Here is a 21,416-nt window from a genome sequence, read left to right as displayed (position 1 = left end):
AACCTAAAATATGACGAAAAAACCATTTTTTTACAATTCAACTCAATTCTGGGGGCAGATTCAGATTCAATAAAAATGTTAGTTTTATAGAGTTTTAAAAGTGCCCCGAACTGAATTGATTTGCTACGTTCAAGAAACTGTTTTTTGAAGGTTTGCTTTGGGTTTGTTCAAATATTACGTCCAGGTATTTTCGGGATTTCAGCTCTTCCCCCCCCCCCCCCCCTCTGTCATGCACTTTTCCTATTCCTTTAATAATCTCTAAATGCCGAGCTACCGTGGCCGTGATGTTACGGGTTTCACCTTGTAAGCGGAAAGTGATGGGTTCGATTCCTGTCTAGATCGGCAAAGTCAGATCTCTTAAAAGCAGACTTACCTTTTGACGGGTGCGACAACGGTTTGCTATGATACCGGTTTTTCTATGCGCATTATTTCTCGTCACGACCTAAACCCGACACAGCTCGGTAGCTTGATCGGTGCACCGAAACCGAAGTTTGGTGTGACGGCGGTGTGGATCGGGTACACAAAACTGACATGGTTTCTACGCCTACCACATGGGAGAAGTTTGGAACTCTTGATGCCTAGCAAGCCAACCAAACTCAACAGTTCTTAATGGTGTGGTTGTCAGAGGCAGTGCAATATTAAGTTAGAGGTTCTTGGTTCGAATCTCGACATTTATTATTTTGTTTTTTAAATGATTTTTTATTTGTTTAGAATAATTCTTAAGGAATAGAATTTCGTAGTGTCATGAAATATAAACATTAACTTCTTGTGCATACAATCCTGAAATAGACATTTTCACTTAAACCTGCCTGCATAATATTGAACGTTTTCTCTATTCCACTACAAAAATCCATTCAATTTTCTAACTCTTTGACTAAAGCGTCGCAGGTTCGAAGAAGTTACTTAAAAAATGTATATAATCAGTAATTTTGACAGCAAATATTGAAAAAAAAAACCTCAAAAATATTTATACTCAGGATTGAACCAGGAACCTCGTGGTTAAAAGACGGAGACAACAACCGCCAGGCCATCCCGAAGTTGTGAATGATGGCTGACAAACCTCAATCAAAACAATGTCGCCTTCGGTTTACTTGGATCAACCATATGTTGAGTTGCATCGTTGCATCCTTGGTATACAGTTTGGGTGCACCGGTGTTGCACCAAGGAGCTTTCGGTACAGTTGCTATGGTGTGACAATAAACAGCTCGGTTTGGTTTCTAGAGTGACACGAAAACCGCACCACGGCGCACCAGATCTTGGTGTTCAGTGAAGCCTGCTTAAAAGAGTAATTCTTCTCACTGGAAATACTGACCGGCAGGGGATGGGTTTCGACTAGCGCCGTGTTGTATTTCCAATCCAGAGGTCGTGAGTTCGATTCTCGTACCGGGATGATGAAGCATAAAAAAATTGGTCGTGGAAGGCATAGATTGCGAGATAAAATTTTGTGGTCTTCGACAAAGTTTCTTGTATTGGCAAGAACAACAACTTTTTTGAAGACAAAAATTATCCCAAAAATATTCCTGAAAAGTTAGATTTTTAAAATCAACCTAATCGTGAATCACCTAATTTTCAACCAATCTAAAAGTTGCCACTTCCTATTTGCAATAACTCTTCTTAAGACACCAAAGCTTCAAAACCTTATCATTTTTCGGAAAATCAATTTTCCACATAATTTTGCGATCTGGACCACTGTGCAATAACATTTGAGTGAACTCGCCAAAATTACAGATTTCCCCTAGACAATCTGTTGCCAAAACGAAGTTATATGTTTCGGAGTTTTAATTAAAGAGTTTTTTTTTATAACAAAATGAATTTATTCAATCAAACATCTCCTCTGTCTTTTTGGTTAATTTTCATAATGCGCTTAACATAAATCCAGTATTTTCAAAAACAACAAGTCAATCATCTAGTGAATATGAACGCACTGCTTGGGCACGGCAAATTTCATCGTCTTGGACACCGACTTGGCGCTCATGTCAGGATTGACTCCCTTGCGGATCTGTTGCTTCAGCATCTGGGCGGCCGAATCTTGGACCGATCGGCAGTGTACGTCGACATATTTGGCTTCCTTCTCAACAGCCTTGCAGCGAGAATTGCAGACTGGCAGTGGGCGCTTGGAGAAGCAAAGTTCATTATCCTTTTCAACATACTGCACCTGGTGGACCATGTCACATTCCTTCTTGGAGTACTTTTGCTGGGAAGGATCGTGTTCCTTACTTTCCGAGGACGATGACGACGACGATCCCGACGAAGATGACGAGGACGAAGAGTCAGATTTGTTGTTGGACTCGGAAGACTCGCTGGACGACGACGACGAACTCGAATCAGACTCCGAGGAGCTCGACGAATCGACGTTGTGGTTGTAGTAACGGTACCGCTTGCGACCGGCCTCAACATCGGAGACCACGTTTCCGTACATGTACTCAACCTTCAGGCATGCCTCCTTCTGCTTCTGTTGGGACGCGATCGCGAATGCCTTGGCAGGACCAGTGCAGTTCTGGCCAGTGACAGCCCAGGAAGCGGCAAAGTATTCCGGCTTGCGCATCACGCACTGTTGCGGAGTGATAAAGTCATCTTCCTCCTGCTTGTTGTTGGTACCGCACAGACCAACGGTGTTGTCGTAGAAGGTCTGACCGGTGAGAATCTGGGCACGGTAGCCATCGCAAACGATCACAATCTGTCCATCACGGATGTCAACCACGAGTTCCTTTCCGGCAAGGGCATGGACTCGCACCAACGGCTGTTCACCCTCATCGGCCGTGTACATCGGGATGGTGTACTTGTCGTGAACCTGCAGCGGCTCATCGTTGACATAGACAATCGGGAGCTGAGCACCGTTCGGCACAATATCAATGTTGTAATCCCACTGCTCCTGCTGGCCAAGGACGACCTTCAGGTGCTGCTGGTTGTTCTCAACGGTACGAGTAAGGACGGTAATCTGTTCGTGCTCATCGAATCCATTGCTCCACCGTTGCTCCACATCCGACGCGTAGAAGTGCGAATGTTCAGGGCTGACCTCCAGCTCTGGCTTGACAGTGTGCATGGCAACGTGCCAGCAGGTTCCAGTCTCATAATCGTAGGTGCGTCCATCAAAGGTATCGACGTACTTCGGAGCAACAACGCAAGATGCTGGAATGAAAAAAATATATTAAAAAAAAAACTGCTTTCACCTGGCCAACAATGTGTTCAGTACTTACGGTTCATTTCTCCGTTGTAAGCGTAGGAAGCCAGACGTTCGTTCCAGGCCAAGTCTGGGTGAACCAGAACCAGGCTCTTCATCCATTCGTTCTCAACCGGCAAGTTCTCGATCTCGATCTTACGGTTCGGGGTGGCCAAGGTAACGTTGATGTGGCTAACACGCGGCGACAGTTCAATCTTGAGCTGAGCCTTTCCTTCCTTACCCTTGTGGCTCACGCAATCCTCCTCCCAGCGGGTGATGACAGCACTCTGGACCCAGTTCAGCGCCTTGTTGGTCATGTTGCGCACAGACGATGGAATTTCCTTGAACTCAATGTCAAACGTGTAGTGATCCAGCGCACTGGCCAGACGAGTAGCGTTCTGGCACTCTGGCAGAGCAAAGTATCCTTCAGCCATCTGGTTCTTGCACTTCTTGACAATTGCGGAAGATCGCAGAGTTTCACGCCACAAGTCGGTTTGACGCAGCTTACCGCTGACCGAGACCTGGGCACCTCCAGCGCACTTCTCACCGAAGGACAGCTCGAGGTCGATTTCAGAGGTGACATCGTTTTGCAGAGCCGTGATGTAGTTCAGCATCGGCACGCTCGGGTATTTCTCAGTCAAGCTCAGACAGGCCTGGTGTTGCTTCTTGGATCCAACAGCAATGTACGGGCTAGCAGAGGCAAACACCAAAGTGCGTTCCTTCTCGTCAACCGGGGAGGAAGCCTTGGCCAAAGTCAACACAAACTCGGCCTTGTTCTGGCGACCTTCGAACTCAGCTCCAAGATCCCACACAGAGACCAGGCTGTTGCGGATTCCGGCTCCAGCGTTCTTCAGGAACTGCTCCTGGCGACGCTGGCTAGCGGCCTTGAACACGAAGGGTTGGGCAAGATTCTTCTCGTTGTAGTATCCCTCAGACTGGTGACGAGCCTTCGGGTGCTTGATGTCAGAGGATGAGAAGTCTTCGGTTTCGTTGGCAGTGGTTTGTTGCAGCGAAAGCTTGATGTTCTTCACTGGGCTACGTTGAGCATCGTACCACAGGTTGAGCTGATGGTAGTGGCATGGTTGCGAAGCGTGCAGAGGGAACAGCAGGGCAGACATCAAATCGTGTTGCTGAATGTGCTCGACAATGTCTCCGAAAACGAGAGCAGGTTTGTCGTACTTGGCCTGGTAACGCAGAGCGACACCAGTCAACTGTTGTCCGATGGTGCCTTCGACGGTCTTGGTGCGTCTCACAGCGTCGTGCAGAATCTGAGCGTTGGGGCTCTCGGCAATTGGGCGGATGTCGGTGATATCCTTGTAGGCAGTGTACGGCCAGGAGCTAATGTGAGCCAGCAGAATATCCTTCTTGGGCTCCAACGGTTGAATGTTAAGCTCATACTCATTCTGGGCGTTATCCAGCTGAGCCTCCAATCGCAGAGGAGCGTGGATGTGGTGCTTCTTCTGAAACCGGCAATGTAGCGCTGGTGATCGAACGGAGTGTTGAATCCAACCTTGGCATCGATCAATCGAGAGTACACAACATTCACATCGGCAGTAACGTTGGCAAACAGTGGGATATGAATATGTTCGTCGTTACCGTTTTCGGGATGTCCAGCTGGTTTTCTGGCCATGTTGGGCTTCGTCTCAGCGCTGGCATCAACTTCCAACTTAACCAGAGTAGGGGATTGCGTGCTGAAAGTGAATGGGAAGCCAGTTTCCAGTGGCATTGCCACGGTGACGAGTCCCTGCTGGTAAACCTTGGTAATGTTGACGCTCCAGTTCACTTCCAAATCCTTCATAAACTTCTTGATCACACGTGGGAGCTCATCAATGGTGTTGTTGTCAAAAGCAATCAGATGCGGAGCATTGAAAATCTCCAGCCACAGCTGTCCTTCAACCTGTTCGACATCTTCCGGATCGATATTCAGCAACTTGGCAATACGGCCAGTAGACCACTTCTGTTCGGCCTTGTTGTCTTGCTCCTTCGATGCCTTCTCTTGCTTCTCGTTGGCCCGGCTTTGACGGGACTCCTGACGCCACTCCTTCTTCTGTTCCTCAACGGTCATAACCTTGTTGTCCAAAAGATCAAACAGGGCATCCATGTTGGACACAATGTAATGGTACGAGGACAGTCTCTTCAGACCACCCAGGTTCTCATGCCAGTGCAACCAAGCTCCAGTTGGTACTGGGTGGTTATCGGAAGCAATCTGTCCGGCTTGAAGACGGTAGGAAATGTCCAACTCCTTCATGGCGTACTGTCTGAAGTGGGCGCTCGAGTATTGCAGACCGTATTCGTTGGGGTTCAGCATCTTGACGGCGGCACGGGCATTTTGAGCCAGTTCGGAGTCATCATCGAACTCGTCGGTGTTGGCAGCCGACTCGATGAGGCTCTTCACCAGAGCGCTGACCTGCGGGCTGTTGTTCTCATCGGTCTTCTCGGCCATACGCTGGAGCATGGCAACTGGCGGGGTGGTGCGCATCAACAGCATAGCCGCAGCGCAACGGACTTCATCGACATCGGCGTTGTTTTGGTAAACTCGGTACAGGACCGTGCGAGCCAACTTCGGGAAGTTCTCAACCAGGCGGTCAAGCGACATGACGATGGCAAAACGTTGGAAGTTGGTGACGGGGATCTTACCCTCGAGGTAGGGCTCAAACACGTTCAGAATTTCCGGATGTCCGAGGTTTCCAATGGCACGGATGTAGACTTGGATTCTCTCACTGTCGGCTTCCTGGACGGCTTCACGCAGTTGATGGGCCAGCCATGGGACGGCCTTGTGGGCAACGATCTTGTACTTGGAATCAGCCAGACGACCGAAGCTGTTGACCGGGTAGTAGTTCAAAGCGGATTGGTTGTTGACATGGGCACGGTTCAGGAAATCGGTGAAGGCAATCAGAGCGGTGGCATTGAGAGTTTCCTGGTGTTGGACAGCGGTGGACGTAGCCAGCAGGAAGAACTCGTGCATCAGGGTTTCAGTTGGGTAGCGAATGCGCTTGGGCAGAGTGGCTACCACGGAAGCAGCTTCAATTCCACGCAGTTTCTTCTCTTCGATGTACTGCTTGATGACCTTGAAAACTGGTGGGGTACCAGCTTCAGCCATAGCATCACGGAACACATTCCAGGCATCGCAACGGATGGCGAACTTCTCGCTATGTTTGTCTCCTTGCTGGCGTTCCTTTTCGGACACAAACAGCTTCTGGGCACAATCGTACAGCTCTTGGTGATCCATGGTACGGATCAGACGGGTCAGGTGGTTAAACTGAGCCAGGGTGTTGGACTTGGGAATGATGGACGGGTTCTGGAAGTCCTCGGCGATGGTCTTGACCAGCTGAGCGACAATACGAGGAGCATCGACATTGCGAGCGTTCTGGATGCTGCTGCCCTTGTAGCCAGTGGCGAACGGGAGCAGGGGGGCGGCGGGAGCATTATCAAGATCCTTCGGGGAAGGCTGGTAGTATTCTTCGCTGCTATCCAGAGATTCGGAAGATGATGAGGATGAGGAAGAGGACGACGACTTCGAGTCGGACGACGAGCTAGAGGAGCTTGACGAGCATGACGACGAGGATGAGTTGTCGGCGAGGGTTCCATTTTTGCGATGTTCACGAGACTCCGAGGAACTGCTGGAAGAGCTGGACGAGCTGCTATCATCGGAGCTGCTCGAGTCCGAGGATGTGTCGTTATCGCGGCTCAAACGGTACTGGTCCATTTTGTAGGCTTCGTAGTATTTCTTCTCCTTTTGGGCGTTCAGGTCACGACGGTTACGGGTCGAGCGTTCACGCTTTTCAACTTGCTTCAGCGCATCCTTGTGCTGTTCAGCGGGGCTGATCTTCTTGTTGTCCTTCTCTTCTGAGCTCGAGCTGGAGCTGGAGCTAGACGATTCCGAGCTGGAGGAGCTAGAGGAGCTAGAGGAAGAAGAAGAGTCCGAGGAAGAGCTAGAGTCCGACGATGAAGAAGACGAGCTGGAAGAGCTGCTGGAGCTTGAGCTGGAAGTTTCGTTTTCTGGGCGAGCCCAGTTGTTCTTATCTTCTGGCAGATTGTAGCTGTACACCAGACCAACGAAGACAGCACGATCTTCAGCTGGACCAACGGGTTCCTTTTGGGAGCGCTTGATTTGGTTCAGGGTAACGTTGACTTGGGCGAGGACCATAGCCTTTTCGGTATGGACCAGCGACGGGCTGACCAGGATCTTGCTGGTGGTGGAAGCCGACTGGATGGTGTGGTTGTGGATTTTACCAACGACAAAGATCTGGCTGACAGCAGATTTGCTCAGAATGTTTCCCATTTGGTTGGTGTTGGGCTTGATGTCCGAAGCACCGGTGATTCCAAAGTGATATCCCATGCGGCGGTCGCAGTTGCTGAAGTTCTTGGCCTTGACAATCTCGAAGATCTCGTCATCCTGCTGCATGTACTGGGGCTGAGGGACCCACTCGTCGTGCGACTGGATTTTGTACTTGGGCAGAACGTTGACGTCGTACAGAGTTTCGCATTCGCCGGACACGGACGGTTCCATGGTCTTGTAGACGGCGTTGGCAGTTTCATTTTCGGGCAGCTGGTTGTACTTGGACTTGATCAGGTTGGCACCGAACAAGTCAAGCTGCAGCTGGCTGACCCAGGACTTGAGGATGTTGACTTCGTGGTTGGGGACAGTCTTCTCGACGTACAGACCCTTGATGGCACCCTTCTTGTACTTGATACCGAACGGCTTCGAGCTCAACGGCATCGGCTTCCAGGTCAGCTTCAGGTCGGACAGTTCCGAACGGTGACCGTCGGCCAGATACTGGTTGAACTGGGCGTAGTGAGCTCGGTCGATGCGTCCGACGACGTATCCGTCGCTCTTCGGGTTGATGACCATCTTGGCGCGGGTCAGCATACCGGTCCACTGTTCGGTCACATCGGGCAGGGCGGTCATCGTCTTGGTGGTCACATTGTACCAGTACACTTGGTTCGGTTCCCAGGCGAGATTGTCGTGGAGGTAGTGCTTGGCACCGCCGTCCATCAACTTCTCGTAGCGCTGGGCAGCCTCATCGTAGCTTTGCGGTCTCTTGAACTGCTGCTGCTGCTGCTCGGCAAAGCAGGTTCCCACTGGAAGAGATTGATTGTTGCGTTGAGGGACTGATTGGTTGGTTTGATCTGCACGGTTTGCTTACCCAGAACGATGAGAACAAACTTCCACCACATCATCACGAATCACACGAGGTATTCCTTCACAAAGTGCACTAGACAAGATTTGGGTATTTATTTTTCACAAACTGACTGAAACTGTTCGAGTTGTTCTCCTTCGAATCGATGGAGACGACTGTGCCTGATCGTTGGCCACCGGGATCCTTTTAAAGGGATCAAAACGCTGAATGATCAATTTGGTTTCAATGCAAAGTCTTATCACCATTCAAAGGTATTGATAAGCCTTTTTTGTCGAATGCAACATAGTATCAGTATCAGTGTGAAAGATCTCCTTTCTTGGTATGAACTTAATTTTCTGCTTCATTGTGGATGGATTCGCGTCCCATTCACTGTTTCCAAAGTTGCAAGGAAACAACGGTTTTCTCGCAGACAGAAACTATTTTCCGTCAATTAAACTCTGCATAAAGCTTCATTGCTTCGGGGCTGCTCTTTACTTTGCAAAGTGGAGCAGAGAGACGATGAACTTTTTAATTACGATGGATGTTACTTGGTTGGGTGAGTTTTATTTCGATTAACGACTATGGAGCGGATCTTGCGGACGTCACCTCACCAGTATTCCGTCAAAGTGATTATCCGGATGCGAGGTCGTCATTAGGGAGATTCCAACAGAATTCAGTTTTAATAGTTTTTTGTATTTAAAATATTTAGTTTTTTGAAATTTTGACTAAGTAAAACAAAAAATTTTGACTAAGTAAACAAAGCAAGCAAGTTCATCAAACTTTAGGTCATGATCGTTATCAACAATCAGATTATACGTGTTTTGTGTAATCAAACGTGAAAAATGATAACCAACTTATTATACAACATCTAGCGATCAGCTGTGCCTTATCACTTAGCGTAGTGTTGAATGGGGTTGCTGGCTGATTCGAAGACTGTGATTGTAAAATCATGAAATAGACAGATAGTAACTTCCTCCGAATGACTCAACGTGAGAGTTCGTGCCAATGAACTTTCTTTGTTACGAATAAAGTTTATAAATTTTGTCTTTTTAAGATCATTATTTTTTTTATAAGATTGTCAAAATATATGGTGTAATGATATCAATAGCAAATAACAATAATATTGAAAATAAAATTGGGGTTTCAAGAAAACCTAAATAAGGTTATAATATTTTTAGTTTGTTTTTACTGACACTTTAACAAAAATTTTCATTTATTTAAACAATTTCAAATTTGAACACAGTTTTCGATCAGCATCTGCTGATTTCGTTAATGTAGTTACCAAATAATACTTTTGTCAATACCAGTGCCAGAGTGGTTTAATTCTGGTCCAACTATAATTGGATTAAAAACTGATTGCAGCCGGTCATAATTGAATCGATTGGTGACGAAACCATTCCCCACCCCAGGTAATTCAATATTTCATCATGATGTATGGCATCAATTATATTCATCCCCTCCCCCACTTTCCCTACATCAGCCATTTGCAAACACACTGGGAAATTGCATGAATCATCCCAAAATGTGCTTTCACAATTCAGACATACACATTCACTCACAAAAGCCATCAATTTCCGATATGCACACGGCTGTCAGTTGACGTGCAAAGCCGTGCCATTTTGCACGCACGAAAGGAGTCAGGTTTTGGGCCGCATCAGTGCCTGCAAATATTACCACGTTGTACTAAATATGGAGCAAATATTTTCGTTACGCTTGCAAATTCAATTCTATTTGCTAGGAAAAATAAGACAACTCACCCAACAGTGTCAATTTGGTAAATAACATTTTTTGTAAATTATTGACAATTGTAGAAAATTTGTGATCTCAGCTTAATCAATCACAAAAAAATAAATGTTTTAGAAAATACTCAAAAAGAATCACGAATTTCTACAGGAATTATGCAGCGTGCAAAGTAACCAAGCGACGAACCCCGCCCCTCCAAAAGTCTGCCATTTCCCCGGGGGAACTCACCGTTTCACCTCCCCCATTCCTGTTTGCTTATCGAATTTTCCAAAGTATGTCCTCAATCAGGAGGAGGACGAGTTTGGAGCGGGAGGGTGAAATAAAAAATAACGCTTCCTTATCTTGGCGAGCGATTGCCCGTTTTGGCAATACATCTTTCAAACGGGGCGGGAAAAGAGGAGTAAAATATGTAGGTTTTGTATGAAGGTGAATGAACTCATAACTTTTTTTTATTTAAGCACAAATTCCATTTTCACAAATAATAGTTGAAAAGGTAATGTTTTTAACAAAGACCATTTCTATAAGCAAACGCATTTCCTGTAAACAAATTCAAAATTGAACATTAAATCACCATTATTTATGAAGACTTCGACTCAATTTCCACAATTTCCAAAATGGTCCACGTGGTTTATGGATGATTCCCAAGCGAGAAACACTCCATGATAACATTGGGACATTAAACGTCATAGAAATAGTCCAAATTTAAATGTTTGTTTTTATAAAAATAGAAATATCGTAAAAAATCTGGCAACCCTGTTTAAAATAATGAACGTGAAAAAAATTTGTTTGAAAAGTCTTAAAATCTGACATCTCTGTTTAGAAAATTAAATAATGTTTGAAGAATTTAAACTAAGCCTACCAGCCGAATGGGGGGAGGATTAATTTATGATATTATTCTGTTCCTCATCTTTGACGTCTTTGGCCAAATCAATTTGATTGAAAAGATTAAAAGACTTTATTTGATTTGAAAATTCTTTTTTGAACGTCATGCAATGTGATTCAAAAAGCTCACATTAGATTTTAAAAGTTTTCTATCAGAAATAAAAAAAAGCACATTTTTATTGTATCTAAAATAAACCACGAATGCGTTATCAAAGACCAAAATTACCTCTCAAGACAAAGCTTTACACAAATCGAAGATTTCGTGTGAGTTGGCAGAGAATGTATCAAATCAAACATAAATAGATTTGAGATTTTTCCGCAAAAATAAGAGTACACATTAAAAAAGTACAGAATGGTATATGAAATCAAAGTGACCAAGTTAGAAAAGTGCAAATTACTTCGGAAAAAGTTTTCATAAAATTTTGAATAGTTTGAATAGTTAGCTAACTATAACTACAATAAAATTGGATTAAAGGATTATTTTATTATTCTCAATATGTCAAGATGTTACCAATGAGAATGAGTTTTGATCGGAAAACGGAATGCGTTTTAAGATTCTTTTGACAATTTTCCACTAGAAGAAGACAAATTGCAAAAACACAATTGGAGAAAATCTTCAAATTTATATGCCTTTTTAGCAGAATAATTTGCATAAAAACGTATTCAGTTATAAATCCAAATAAACCTAGGTATTTATTAAATTTAACTATTTTTTAAAAAAGCTCATAACCTTAGTAAACTAAACAATAAAATTGATTCAGTTATTGCAGCGATTCTCAACCTTCTTCTAGGCCGGTACCCCCTGCCATGTAAATCAAGTAGGCCCGGTACCCCGTTGAGAATCGCTGTGTTATTGTATTAAAACTGTAGCAGCAATCACAGCAATGGTATGTTTTGCTTTGAAATTAAAATTTGCACACCTTTAAATCGATGTTTCATGAATATTTTGCGTTGAAATTTTAATTTACACACCTTTAAATCGAAATTTCATAAAATTTGATATGTCGGATGATAGGGTTTATCTCATATTCCGGAAGTGTCCCCAAGGGGCCAACAGTAACCAGTTCCAGAATGGCCAGGATAGATCAGCGAACAGCGGCATTACCAAAGATATCATATCTTTCAATTTCATGAAGTTTGATGTGCAACATGATCGGTTTTCAACAAAAAATAGTCAAGTTGGCCGTTAATCGGGTACCCAGGAACCGGTTCCAGCTTACCCGGAAGCGGTCACTAACACTCCAGAGTGGCTCTGGCAAACGTGTATTGTGTTTTTAGTAAGTTTTATGGATTAAATTCAACTATCATGAGAGTATTGGTATCACAATAACGTGAAACACAGTAAAACATAAACTTTTCGGATGTTCCGGATTTCCGGATCCGGTAGGTTACCTGGTCCTGATATTAATATTTGTGGACAAAGTACAAGTAAATACCTTTCGAATGCAACCCGGAGCATCCTGATTGGTTGAAATTTGGTCGTCAAAGTTGGGGTCTTAAAAAGGTCTTTTTTCGATTGTAGCCGATTCCCGGTGGCCACAGTGACCGAATCCGGTTTTCGGAAAGAGGACGTCCTAAGCTTTCATTTGTGATTGAAAGAACCGGAATCGGTCAAAAACTGGATTTTTGACGAATTTTTGAAGCTTGGGGTCGAAAAGGACCGCAATACCTTTAAAGTAACTTTTTTTATGGACGCTCCCCTAGGGTTTATTTTTTATGCGCAATGTGTAATCATTAGGGTGGTCCAAATCCGGACTTTTTTGGGGCTACCCCCTGAAATCAAAGATTGACCCATCACTAGGCTAAATTCCAAATTTGAGCTCATTCTGACCACGGGAACCCCTCCCTCCAATCGCTTAAAGTTTGTATGGGAAAAATCATCAAAATGTATGGAGAAAAGCAACTGTTTTACATTTTTACCCGTGGAAGGCGCCATAATTATCCGATTCTAACCATTTCTCAAATGTAGAACCTTCATTAAATTTAGAACAACTTTCCCGAAGACACCATATTTTTAGGATTTTTTCCCGCGAAGTTATTAGCGCCCAAAACTGACCCTTTTTGCGCGGCCAGCTGTAAGGGGCTACCTAACAACGATGTTTATTTCCAATTCGTACACGCACGTGCTCTCTCTCAGGTTCAAACTCTCTCACGAGCTTGCTCGCCTGCCTGCCTGCCTGCCCCCTACCAACAAGCGCGCGCTGTTTCTCTGCTTGGACTTTTGTCGTCGTCGTCGTTTTCGTTTGCTATCCGCTGTGCTGCGTTCTTGACATGTTCATTATAATGTTGAACTAAAATACCAGGTTTGTTTTGATATATAAAATTTAATGTAATATGTGATCAACAAAATATATCATATTATAAGAGCGTGTGAGAGAGAATACAAATTTGATGAATTAGTTCATCCATGAATCGTCATCTGTTCTGATCCAAACCTAATTGCAAACGTTTTGGATTTTAATTTATCTGCTTTTGTTACAAGAAATACCATGCAGTTTTTTAGATAAAAAAGGAAGGAATTTTCTTTAGATTTTTTTTAAACTGAATCCAAATGAGTATCTTAAAGGAAGGCCGCAACTGCAAGCTCTGAAGGTAGTTAACAATTGTGCAGAAAGAGTTGTTTCCTGAATCGAAAAATTTACAGGTAAACTGACAAAAAATGATAAACAGTTGCAATATTTGTTGCAGGTGGTCTAGGAACACAGAAAGAAATTTCCAGAAAGAATAAACAAATAATTTTAGAGAGTAGGGGAGTTTGAGGTAATATGGACAGTGGGGGTAATTTGGACACCCCTTCAAAAATCACGTTTTCTTCGGATATAAAGTGAAAACGGCAATTTAAGTGATAAGGCTAGTACTAGTAATGGCCTAGGAGTATGGACAAACCAAAAAAGTTGGAATAGGTTAAGTAGTTTTGGTATAATGTGTAAAAGTTTCCAAAGGCCGGTTGGTAGTGCCTTAATATCTAATATTTGATGGTTAGGAAATAAGGTTTTGCAGGGGTTATATGGCAAAAAGTGGACATTTTTGTTTAAGGGGTTGCTTGGACGATGCCTGAGATATGTACGTATAAAAATTGTGCATTTTATCCATTTTTATCATCAAAAATTGCAATTAATGATAGAATATGCTATGGGGGTAATTTAGACATGGCTTGTGGGGTAATTTGGACATACCTGAAAGTCTACCTGTCAGGCAACAAAAAAGTAACTTTCATGGTTGGATGAGTTTTTAAAGGGATTTAGATAAATTTAGAGGGATTTAATATGTCAACTATTGGACTTTTGTCGTCGTCGTCGTTTTCGTTTGCTATCCGCTGTGCTGCGTTCTTGACATGTTCATTATAATGTTGAACTAAAATACCAGGTTTGTTTTGATATATAAAATTTAATGTAATATGTGATCAACAAAATATATCATATTATAAGAGCGTGTGAGAGAGAATACAAATTTGATGAATTAGTTCATCCATGAATCGTCATCTGTTCTGATCCAAACCTAATTGCAAACGTTTTGGATTTTAATTTATCTGCTTTTGTTACAAGAAATACCATGCAGTTTTTTTAGATAAAAAAGGAAGGAATTTTCTTTAGATTTTTTTTAAACTGAATCCAAATGAGTATCTTAAAGGAAGGCCGCAACTGCAAGCTCTGAAGGTAGTTAACAATTGTGCAGAAAGAGTTGTTTCCTGAATCGAAAAATTTACAGGTAAACTGACAAAAAATGATAAACAGTTGCAATATTTGTTGCAGGTGGTCTAGGAACACAGAAAGAAATTTCCAGAAAGAATAAACAAATAATTTTAGAGAGTAGGGGAGTTTGAGGTAATATGGACAGTGGGGGTAATTTGGACACCTTCAAAAATCACGTTTTCTTCGGATATAAAGTGAAAACGGCAATTTAAGTGATAAGGCTAGTACTAGTAATGGCCTAGGAGTATGGACAAACCAAAAAAGTTGGAATAGGTTAAGTAGTTTTGGTATAATGTGTAAAAGTTTCCAAAGGCCGGTTGGTAGTGCCTTAATATCTAATATTTGATGGTTAGGAAATAAGGTTTTGCAGGGGTTATATGGCAAAAAAGTGGACATTTTTTGTTTAAGGGGGTTGCTTGGACGATGCCTGAGATATGTACGTATAAAAATTGTGCATTTTATCCATTTTTATCATCAAAAATTGCAATTAATGATAGAATATGCTATGGGGGTAATTTGGACATGGCTTGTGGGGTAATTTGGACATACCTGAAAGTCTACCTGTCAGGCAACAAAAAAGTAACTTTCATGGTTGGATGAGTTTTTAAAGGGATTTAGATAAATTTAGAGGGATTTAATATGTCAACTATTGGACTTTTGTCGTCGTCGTCGTTTTCGTTTGCTATCCGCTGTGCTGCGTTCTTGACATGTTCATTATAATGTTGAACTAAAATACCAGGTTTGTTTTGATATATAAAATTTAATGTAATATGTGATCAACAAAATATATCATATTATAAGAGCGTGTGAGAGAGAATACAAATTTGATGAATTAGTTCATCCATGAATCGTCATCTGTTCTGATCCAAACCTAATTGCAAACGTTTTGGATTTTAATTTATCTGCTTTTGTTACAAGAAATACCATGCAGTTTTTTTAGATAAAAAAGGAAGGAATTTTCTTTAGATTTTTTTTAAACTGAATCCAAATGAGTATCTTAAAGGAAGGCCGCAACTGCAAGCTCTGAAGGTAGTTAACAATTGTGCAGAAAGAGTTGTTTCCTGAATCGAAAAATTTACAGGTAAACTGACAAAAAATGATAAACAGTTGCAATATTTGTTGCAGGTGGTCTAGGAACACAGAAAGAAATTTCCAGAAAGAATAAAAAAATAATTTTAGAGAGTACCTATGAATGAAAATTTGCAGCAATAATTGTAAAATTGCCTTGATTTGTACTAAGTATATTTTTGTTAAAGCAAACTACCTAAAGGAACAACATTTATATTACCTGAAGATTTTTTTTAAATAATTGAATCATTATCATGTTTCTTTAGCATATATGAAAAACTGCGTGTAATGCTTGGAAAAACAAACAAACCCTGTTCTCATGACATTTGCTGTTATTTTTTAATTGAGCCTAGGCAATCCTGCTATTTTAGTTGAAAATTATAATAAACATGCCAGAAACGCAGCGCAGCGGATAGCAAACGAAAACGACGACGAGAAAAGTCCAAGCAGAGAAACAGCGCGCTTGTTGGTAAGCAGGCAGGCAGGCAAGCAAACTCGTGAGAGGGTTTGAACCTGAGAGAGAGCACGTGCGTGTACGAATTGGAAATAAACATCGTTGTTAGGTAGCCCCTTACAGCTGGCCGCGCAAAAAGGGTCAGTTTTGGGCGCTAATAACTTCGCGGGAAAAAATCCTAAAAATATGGTGTCTTCGGGAAAGTTGTTCTAAATTTAATGAAGGTTCTACATTTGAGAAATGGTAAGAATCGGATAATTATGGCGCCTTCCACAGGTAAAAAAGTAAAACAGTTGCTTTTCTCCATACATTTTGACGATTTTTCCCATACAAACTTTAAGCGATTGGAGGGAGGGGTTCCCGTGGTCAGAATGAGCTCAAATTTGGAATTTAGCCTAGTGATGGGTCAATCTTTGATTTCAGGGGGTAGCCCCAAAAAAGTCCGGATTTGGACCACCCTAGTAATCATACTATACATCTAATGTCAGAAAACTTCAAGGCTCTAGCATTATAAAGCTAAAGTTATGGCAAATTTAATTATCAAAAAGGCCGAAAAGGACCCCAATACCGTAGGAAGGTTAATATGAAAAACTATGGCTATCAAAGTCACCCAAGAGTCCAACGTAATTACTTTAGTGCATGGGCCTTGTGTGGCCTACAACAGTACAGTTTTTGAAATGTTTGTAATAGTCTGCTGTACAACTTTGTTAACTCTAAAAAACCCAGCAAAGTTACACAAACACACAAAGTTTTCAAATGAAAAATTGTGCTTTAAATGAAAAAAAAAAACCTAGGTTATTGCAGATTAAAAAAGTACAACAAATTTCCCTATAAAATTAAATGTACCAATTTTGAGTACTTAAGTAAAGAACGTGAAACACAGTAAAACATAAACTTTTCGGATGTTCCAGATTTCCGGATCCGGTAGGTTACCTGGCCCTGATATTAATATTTGTGGACAAAGTACAAGTAAATACCTTTCGAATGCAACCCGGAGCATCCTGATTGGTTGAAATTTGGTCGTCAAAGTTGGGGTCTTAAAAAGGTCTTTTTTCGGTTGTAGCCGATTCCCGGTGGCCACAGTGACCAAATCCGGTTTTCGGATTTTTTTTTCGAAGAATTTTTTTTTTGTAATTCCGAGTACATTATAAAATTGGGTGTCCAATTTTACACAAAAGTCCCTTTGACATTAAACTTCTAAATCATCACCATTTCAGGCTGCAAATTATTTAAAAACATGCTTTTTAGAATGTTCGCAAATAAAAGGCGTCTTACCGCTTCTCCAACCCGAGACATCGAAAAATGGACCTCGGATTTGTGGTCAGGGAATTACCCCTTAGGATAAAGTTTTACGCAAAAAGAAGATTCCGAAAAAAAGTATATTTTTCAGAAATTTTGGGTACACTTTTGAACTCGACTTTCTCCGATTTTGACCAAACTTGAAGGGAACGTTCTTTTATCGATAGTTACCAGAAATCCCAAGTTTGGTCTTGATCCTTCTATATTTGGCACCACCCTCTTTTTTGACGATACTGCAATTTTTTACTGAAAAAAGTTTGATTTTGCGCAGCACTCGGAAGTACATGGTGTACTTTTCAACAAAAAAAAGGATGAATCCCGCATAGTTCGGTTTTTATATGTAAGAAACTTATTTCGGATTTGAATTCATATGACAGAGTGCTTCGCAAAATCAAAGTCTTTTCAGTAAAATCGTTGTATCTCGCCAATAGTTCATTTTAGTTTGAGATTTACATTGATTTTTATGTAAAATTGTCCGGGGAATACGATGGTGATAAAATAAAGTAAATAAAAATATAAAGAATTGGTCAAAACTTAATTTCAATAATTAAAACGTCAAAATAAAATATTTGGGGACATTTAAGGGTTGAAATTTTATTTTTATCGGATTCCTTGGACAATTATCTATAGAATGCAACCTGTAGAAAGTCTTTTGTTCAAATAGTTGCAAAATTATGATTAATAGACAAAAAGTTTTTTTAGAAAATCGTCAAAAAAGAGGACGGTGCCAAAAATAGAGAGATGGTTCAATCATCACCAAATTTGGGATTTCTGTTAACTATCGATAGATGAACGTTCCCTCCAAGTTTGGTCAAAATCGGTGAAGGTCGAGTCCAAAAATGTACCCAGTTGACCTGGAATGACCCTTATTGATTCACCCCACATTACCCTTAAATTCACTCATGTATGAAATAAACTTTTCCGAACAGAATCCAAGCGGACTTTTACAATCGTTTTCTTCACGTGAGGCTTTATTTTGTGTGAAGCTCATTTTTTCGCTTGATAATATTTTGAGTTCCAGACAGCATTGAAGTTTTTTTTTGCGAAAATATTTGCTCAATTATGTGATTTGTGATGCAAAATGAAGGAATTTATTTTTGTTCCTATTTTAGTTTAAAATCGGTTTTTTTTTGAGTTTTTGAAACAATCTTGTCCATACACTTTTTCACAGTTCTATTGAAACTGGTTTATAATTAACCGAATCAATATGCGCAAGTTTAAAAAAAAGCTCCTCAAAAGATTCCAAAACAAACGAACAAAATTGAATTTCCATCACCGTCGGCAAAATTTAATTTCCGAAGGTGGTTGCGCAAAATAAACATTGAAATTTTAATTAAACTATTTACGTCGTGTTGTGCGAAAGGATAATGGAAGAGTAATCTCCATTGAAAACACACACACACACAGGCATCCTTTTCCCCCTACCACCACAAACCGCGACGAAGGAAGAGCAACCAAAAAACTAACTTAATCCACCTATGTGGTTGGAGCCTTCCTCACTCATTACCAACAATGGCTGATTTGATGGGGTTGTACACAAATTTCATCTATTTTTTAGATCCGGAATAAAAAAGTACATGAATATCACTTAAGTGACCATATCTCGAGACAGGGTTGCCAGATCTTCAATGTTTTGGACTCGTTGGAAAGGTCTTTTGATAACCTAACCAACGATGGGTCGGATGGTGGAGCCGGACATAGTTTACATACATTTAAGTGAGATCCGGCTACAAAAAAATACATAAATATCACTTAAGTGACCATATCTCGAGACAGGATTGCCAGATCTTCAATGTTTTGGACTCGTTGAAAAGGTCTTTCAACTACCTAACCAACGATGGGTCGGATGATGGATCCGGACATAGTTTACATACATTTAAGTGAGATCCGGCTTCCAAAAAGTACATAAATATCACTTAAACGGCCATATCTCGAGACAGGGTTGCCAGATCTTCAATGTTTTGGACTCGTTGGAAAGGTCTTTTGATAACCTATCCAACGATGGGTCGGATGGTGGATCCGGACATAGTTTACATGCATTTAAGTGAGATCCGGCTTCCAAAAAGTACATAAATATCACTTAAGTGGTCATAACTTGAGACAGGGTTGCCAGATCTTCAATGTTTTGGACTCGTTGGAAAGGCCTTTTGATAACCTAACCAACGATGGGTCGGATGGTGGATCTGAACATAGTTTACATACATTTAAGTGAGATCCGGCTTCCAAAAAGTACATAAATATCACTTAAAAGGCCATATCTCAAGACAGGGTTGCCAGATCTTCAATGTTTTGGACTCGTTGGAAAGGTCTTTTGATAACCTAACCAACGATGGGTCGGATGGTGGATCCGGACATAGTTTACATACATTTAAGTGAGATCCGGCTTCAAAAAAGTATATCAATATCACTTAAGTGGCCATATCTCGAGACAGGGTTGCCAGATCTTCAATGTTTTGGACCCGTTGGAAAGGTCTTTTGATAACCTATCCAACGATGGGTCGGATGATGGATCCGGACATAGTTTACATGCATTTAAGTGAGATCCGGATATATGTGAAAACACATTTTTATACATAACTTTTGAACTACTTATCGAAACTTTAATCTGTATAAAACTCGATCTATGGGACCCTAAACCAAGTCGAATGCAACAAGTTCAGGTCAAATCGGTTCAGCCAGTGCTGAGAAACATGAGCTAGTTTGTTGGTCACATACATACATACACACACACATACACACACACATACACACACACATACACACACACATACACACACACATACACACAGACATTTGTTCAGTTTTTGATTCTGAGTCGATATGTATACATGAAGGTGGGTCTACGACGTTTTTATACAAAGTTCATTTTTAGAGCAGGATTATAGCCTTACCTCAGTGAGGAAGGCAAAATGAATTCCGAGAGAGAGAGGTATTGTTGCTTGTTGGCATTTTATTGTCACTGTGCGCCAACGCCACCCCGCAAAGTATGCAATCGGCGTAGCAATTTTTCAAACCAGCTCTCATATCCGGGTAATTCATTGTTGTGGGAAATTGTTACCGGTTTTGGGGTGGGGGATGGTGGTGGTTTCGGGAACAGCAGCAAATTTGTTTGTCCTGGTTGGATCAAGAGATAATTGAGTGTCAGAAGTGTAAATTTTAATGTGAGTCATAATTTTTTTGCAATTATTTAATTTCGTAGAGGTTTGAAATATGATAATTTCAAGTCAGCAATTTCTCACAACTATTCCAATCGATACGTAAAACCAAGTTGCTCTGTTTAGTAATATTGCTAGTTGTTAACAAGACTACAGGTTCTCTTTTCCCCCTAAAGCCAACGCACCATATGTTTCTGGTAAGGGTTGAAATTCCATCTCTTTATCGCGCAAGGTGATGGTGGTTCAAAGGAGCGAAAAAAATCGTTCAAACGGAATGTTCCGTTTCCGCTCGAATGGAATTCAACCAGCGGAATCAGCACCGTCACCGGAAGCGGGCTGAAATGCACAATTTTTCCTCTTCCCCAAGAATGCACCACGTGCACCGTCATTGATGGGCAGTGTTGCCAGACAAACGGGAATCTATAATTATTACATTGAAACAAATTTTGCGACGTCAAACAATAATCAAAAGCAATCCACTTTAACGACCCCCGGGTCTTTTTCGGACTCTGTTGCAAGTTACAAAATATACAATATGCAACTTAAAAGATTTTATAAATTCCACATTAATCAAGACAGCTCAGAACAGTTTTATGGAAAAACCAATGGGTAATTCTCAACCAACTCACACAAAAGCGAAAAAAGTTGCCCCGTGAAACTTTGTCCTAAGGGTTCGATTCCCATCTGCTGCAACCAGGGTTGCGGAGTCAGGTCATATTTCAAACGACTCCGACTCCGACTCCGACTCCAGCTTTCTCAGATTAGCCGACTCCGACTCCGACTCCGGCTCCGGCTTTCAACAAATGGTTGGCTCCGACTCCGACTCCGACTCCGGCCTGCCAA

At 41.7% G+C, this 21,416-nt stretch overlaps 2 protein-coding genes across 2 annotated transcripts in view; one reads left to right on the top strand and one right to left on the bottom strand.

Moving 5' to 3' along the window:
* Positions 1 to 21,416, top strand: part of LOC6032562 (protein tincar) — a 283,715-nt gene that overhangs the window by 209,889 nt on the left and 52,410 nt on the right. The gene's annotated exons all lie outside the window — the stretch shown is intronic.
* On the bottom strand, positions 1,840 to 8,370 carry LOC6032559 (vitellogenin-A1). The gene is given in 4 exon segments (XM_001843083.2): positions 1,840 to 3,129; positions 3,198 to 4,622; positions 4,625 to 8,242; positions 8,308 to 8,370. Coding segments are annotated over 4 exon segments (6,300 nt in total). The 5' UTR covers positions 8,342 to 8,370; the 3' UTR covers positions 1,840 to 1,906.

This window comes from Culex quinquefasciatus, chromosome 3 (genome assembly GCF_015732765.1).
Source record: "Culex quinquefasciatus strain JHB chromosome 3, VPISU_Cqui_1.0_pri_paternal, whole genome shotgun sequence".
Taxonomy (NCBI): domain Eukaryota; kingdom Metazoa; phylum Arthropoda; class Insecta; order Diptera; family Culicidae; genus Culex; species Culex quinquefasciatus.
This window is presented reverse-complemented; position numbering and strand designations above follow the sequence as displayed.